This window comes from Camellia sinensis, chromosome 5 (genome assembly GCF_055761805.1).
Source record: "Camellia sinensis isolate YWXY chromosome 5, ASM5576180v1, whole genome shotgun sequence".
In the NCBI taxonomy this organism is placed as follows: Eukaryota; Viridiplantae; Streptophyta; class Magnoliopsida; order Ericales; family Theaceae; genus Camellia; species Camellia sinensis.
Window position 1 is genome coordinate 209322164 of NC_138965.1, and position 4286 is coordinate 209326449.

The 4286-nt window shown below is 39.2% G+C and overlaps 1 protein-coding gene across 1 annotated transcript; it reads right to left on the minus strand.

Annotated features, from left to right (window-relative positions):
- Positions 1 to 425: 425 nt before the first annotated feature.
- On the minus strand, positions 426 to 3767 carry LOC114320294 (dicer-like protein (DUF936)). Its single transcript, XM_028267442.2, has 4 exons — positions 2623 to 3767; positions 1868 to 2071; positions 1687 to 1778; positions 426 to 1356 (listed from the first exon to the last, which is right to left on the minus strand). The coding sequence occupies exons 1-4, from the start codon at positions 3412 to 3414 to the stop codon at positions 639 to 641; spliced, it is 1806 nt and encodes a 601-aa protein (XP_028123243.2). The 5' UTR covers positions 3415 to 3767; the 3' UTR covers positions 426 to 638.
- Positions 3768 to 4286: the final 519 nt, after the last annotated feature.

Here is a 4286-nt window from a genome sequence, read left to right on the forward strand (position 1 = left end):
ATCTTCCTATTTGAGAGTTTTTGTATCCCGAGAGTTTTTGTATCCCAGGACTTGATGATGATGATGTTATCTCTTATCATATAACCAGCAGCAGTCAAAGAGTTTTGTTCCATCATCACAAAACACCAAATATAGCGAGCCGCCTTTGAATGTCCTAAATCTTCACCTTTTGTATCCATTTTCTTGCTGACAGAATCAAATCCCCATTGTTTAGGAAACAATAGAATTGCCAGAACACAATGGAATGTACTACTAATCAGCAACAAGCTCATCACCCTTTTCGCTAGTCCCACCTTTCACTCTGATAAAAAGGAATTACGGAAAGGGTACAAAATTTGCCGTCATTTTAAATATTTTAGATACGACATTGAATCGGTGGTCCAAATACATTAATGCGGTGCTAACATGATGTCCTTATCATTTCCTTTGTTTTTGTTTTTCGTGTTTTGAAAAGTTCGAAAATCCTCAATTAATTGATAAAAATCTCATACAAGCATATGATGTGTAATGACAAATGCAACAGTCACCAAAGAATTAAAGAACACCACAAGAAAGCCACAAGTTTTCACAACAGATCAAACAAAATCTGATACAATCAATCAAATCTAGCTTAATCGGATCCTCCCACATCAACAAATTCAAGGATTCTTCATCTTGATCCTCAACTTCCTCGCTATCTGTACAGCTCTTGGATGCACTGGCCTCTTGCTAGAGTCACACTGTTCCACTTCCACCCAATTAATAACCTTCAATATGAGCGATTGTGGAACTTTCCGAGCATCTGCTTCAACTGTCCCTTTCGATTTCTTCAAACCGGTGTCCAAAGCTTTCTCAAGAAAATCCATAAACCAGTTTCCCACCTCAGTCTCAATCTGCTTTCCCAGCCTGATTGTACTACTTAGGCTGCAAGAAGAAGAACCCGGTTTCTTGTTTTCATCGTTCTCTGATGTAACTGCCTCAACCAACAGTTTTGATGATCTCAGGTGTTTCCCTAGAACTGTTTTCTGATCACTTCTTTCAGGGAAGGCCGCGATTGATTTGTATAGGGCATTTCGTCTTTTGGATGATGCATTTGATTCTGAGTAGCGGGGTTGTTGGTGATTCATCGAATTGTGGATGAGTTCATGTAAGATAGAGGGTTCTTCTTCTTCTTCTTTTTCTTCGGGTTTCTTGCATGCAGTTTCCTTGTGCTTTCTTGTGATTGGAGTTTGAGAAATTTCACTAGTTGCTGTTGCAGCTTGAATGGACACCATTTCAGCTACTGCATGCACAATTTGGTTGTGGAACTCCAAAAACTGATCGAAACAGGCTGCTGGAGAATTTGCTTTTGCAGATTTTGTTAAGTTTGAAAACATCCTACAAGAATTCATATTGATGATCAGTACACTTTAGTGCCATCTTTGGATCTTGCAAAATAAAAAGGGAAACAAAACAAATAAAATCAAGCTTCTTTTTCTTCAACCTTTCCCTTTTCTTTTCCTTAATCTTCCCCGCAAATCACTCCACAAATGCAAACATAGCATAGATAAAACCTCAGAAACAACAAAATCACTGAATGTTGTCTTATCTTTTCCATTTTCTTTTCCTTTCTCACCACAAAATTCCTCCACAATTCCATGATCCAAACATAGCAAAAATTAAAATTCAGTATTAAGGAAATTAAAAAGCTATAGAGAAATTTTGTACTTGAGAGACCGAACTAGGGTTTCAGTTGCTGAAGCATCTCTCAGTGCTTGAAGGGCAATCTTTTGTGCTGTTTCCCTCTGCTGCACAGCTTCCTATTTTTTCATAAACCATGAATTGATTTAATCAACACTGCTCAAATTATACCATGCAGTTCAAAGAAAAGAAAATTACACCAATTTACCTTGCCCAGAATGCTTAGTTTTCCGGGTAAATTCAGGGCCAGACTAGTGTTGTTGTCATTGGAGGGCAAACTAGCAGATTGGGACGACTCTGATTGTGAAGTCACCCTTGAGTTTGATGAATTCTGTGCATCTCCACCCATGTTGAGAGAAATTGCCACTCTTGCATTCCGCAAACTCGGTGGTGGAGTCGAGCTTTTCTTCTCCTGAAATGGAAATTTTGTTTTCTCAGGAAAATTTATCTTCCACACAAAACTCAACAGAAAATTGGTCATGTACGATGGCACAGGATGCTTTGTCCCAAACTTGCTATCTCCCCAATGCACTCCAAGTTGCACAATCATGTCTCGAGATTTATGTTTCGAGATTCTTGCTACCTTGTGCATTGGGAAAAGAAGGCAAGGATTTTGGGACAGAAGATCCCAGGCATTGTAAGGGGTCATGTAAGGCAGCACGAGATGTTCTATTCCAAAATCGCTATCCATCCCCAGTGTACACACTCCAAGTGCACGAGATGTTCTATTCCAAAATCGCTGTCTATCCCCAGTGCACACACTTGCGCGAGATGTTCTATTCTAAAATCGCTATCTATCCCCAGTGCACACACTCCAAGTGGCACCACCATGTCTTTCTATTTTCGTGTTTCGAGATTTCTACCACATCGTGCATTGGGAACAGGGGAAAACGATTTTGGCGCAGAAGATCCCTGGTCTTTTAAGGGTGTTTAACTAACTGTAAAAGAGAAAAATGTACCTACAGCTGTGTTGAAGGGACTTCTAGGGATCCTTGGCTCTCTTTCACAGACACTCTTGCTCCTCGGAAACTTTGACATTGATGGCGTGACGCAGCTTTTCCTAACCAAAGCAGGACTGTCTTTCTCTCCCTTTGAATCCACCATTTTAGACAGAAGTCCACCACCAGCCCTAACTCCGCTTGAGCTGCCATCCTTTCCGGATCTCCCTCTTATCATTGGAGACATCATCGCAAAATTACTCCCGATTCTAGGCCTCTCTTTTACCGGTGTACATTGCTCAAAATCCAAAGGACCAGACTTTAAAGGCAGGGGTGTTGAAACAGAGGACTCTGTTCCACTCTGCCCTGTTCCTGTTCCCCAAGAACCTCTTCTTGTCGCTGATGAGAGCCTTGAATTGCCCTTTTGCTCACTTTTCTCTCCCTTTTCTCTCAAACCCATCAATGGTTCTGGCGTGCCAACTAATGGGTGTCGTCCAGGAAGCGGTTTTGCGCCTTTTACAACAGGAACAGGGGATCCGGGCTCCAATCTGTCGACGTAGATGAACTGTCCAAGCTGCATTTTGTTACTGAGAACAAGATCATCTTGTTCAAATGGTAAGCTAACATAGATCGAATGCGATGAATCGGATACTTTAACGTAGAACCCATGTTTCGGCCATAGATTCTTCTCATCAAGATCGGCGGGGACAATGTCGGTCACCTGCACAAGCGAGCTCCGGTGCTCACTCGTGGGTTTGACCCCTGTATTCATTCCATTGAGAAGCTTCAGCAGAACTCCAGGGGCTAATGTTGCCATGGCCGGTTTTGAGTTAAACCCAGAAACAATTGAGTGATAATGACAGTATCAGAAAAGAAAAAATCCCTCAAATTGAGGTATGAAATCAAGAAATTCAATCAAGATTCGATGTGAAATGGGATAAAGTAAAAAGAAACCCAGAACAGTAAGAGCTTAAAAAGCTTATGAATTTCAACTCCAAACAACTACAATATCAAGAAAGATAAGTAAAGATTGGATCAAAGAGTCAAAGGGGTAAAATCTCAAGAGAAATTTGAATTCTTAGCAACTGTGTTCTACGAGATTGTCATGGTTAGAAGTGTGTGAGTGTGTGTGTGGTGAGAGAGAAGAGGAAGAGGAGGAGCTTCTGTTATGAGGTGATTGATAAACGGTAAGTTTTTAAAAGGTTTGGATTTTTGGAACGTTGTGCAACGGTCATATATTTTGCTGGTACGTCACGTCGTTATGATTTTTTTTTGAATTTACGGAATGAATAATAATGCCGGTAGCTCTTGCTTTGCTCGTGGCCAATGAGCATTCTGCCTAGGCCCCGCATGAAAGCCATTGGCTACGTCGTCGTATTGATATTTTTTTGCACTTTTTTTCTTTAAAATTAAAAATACTGATTAGTGTGTTTGATTTGAATTTTTCGGATTAAGTTTTTTAGTTTTCGTATTCTTTTGTTTTTAGTGAATATTTTTAAAATCTTAAACTTTTTTTTTTTACTTTTTTAGATGCACCTTAGTTAGATGTATTTAAAAAGAAAAAAATTTGTGAAAAAATATTTTAAAAAATTAATAAATACATAAAAATACAAAAAATGTACCAAATTCTTGTATTTTTTTTTTATATTTTTGGTATTTAGTGAATTTTTAAAAGATTTTTTTTATAAT

Excerpts from the sequence above, each read along its gene's own strand:
- LOC114320294 (XM_028267442.2), bottom strand. The coding sequence starts at position 3,414 with ATGGCAACATTAGCCCCTGGAGTTCTGCTGAAGCTTCTCAATGGAATG. Across the intron at positions 2,072-2,622 it reads GAAGTCCCTTCAACACAGCT|GAGAAGAAAAGCTCGACTCC; the intron begins GTAGGTACATTT and ends TTTCCATTTCAG. Across the intron at positions 1,357-1,686 it reads ACCCTAGTTCGGTCTCTCAA|GATGTTTTCAAACTTAACAA; the intron begins GTACAAAATTTC and ends GAATTCTTGTAG.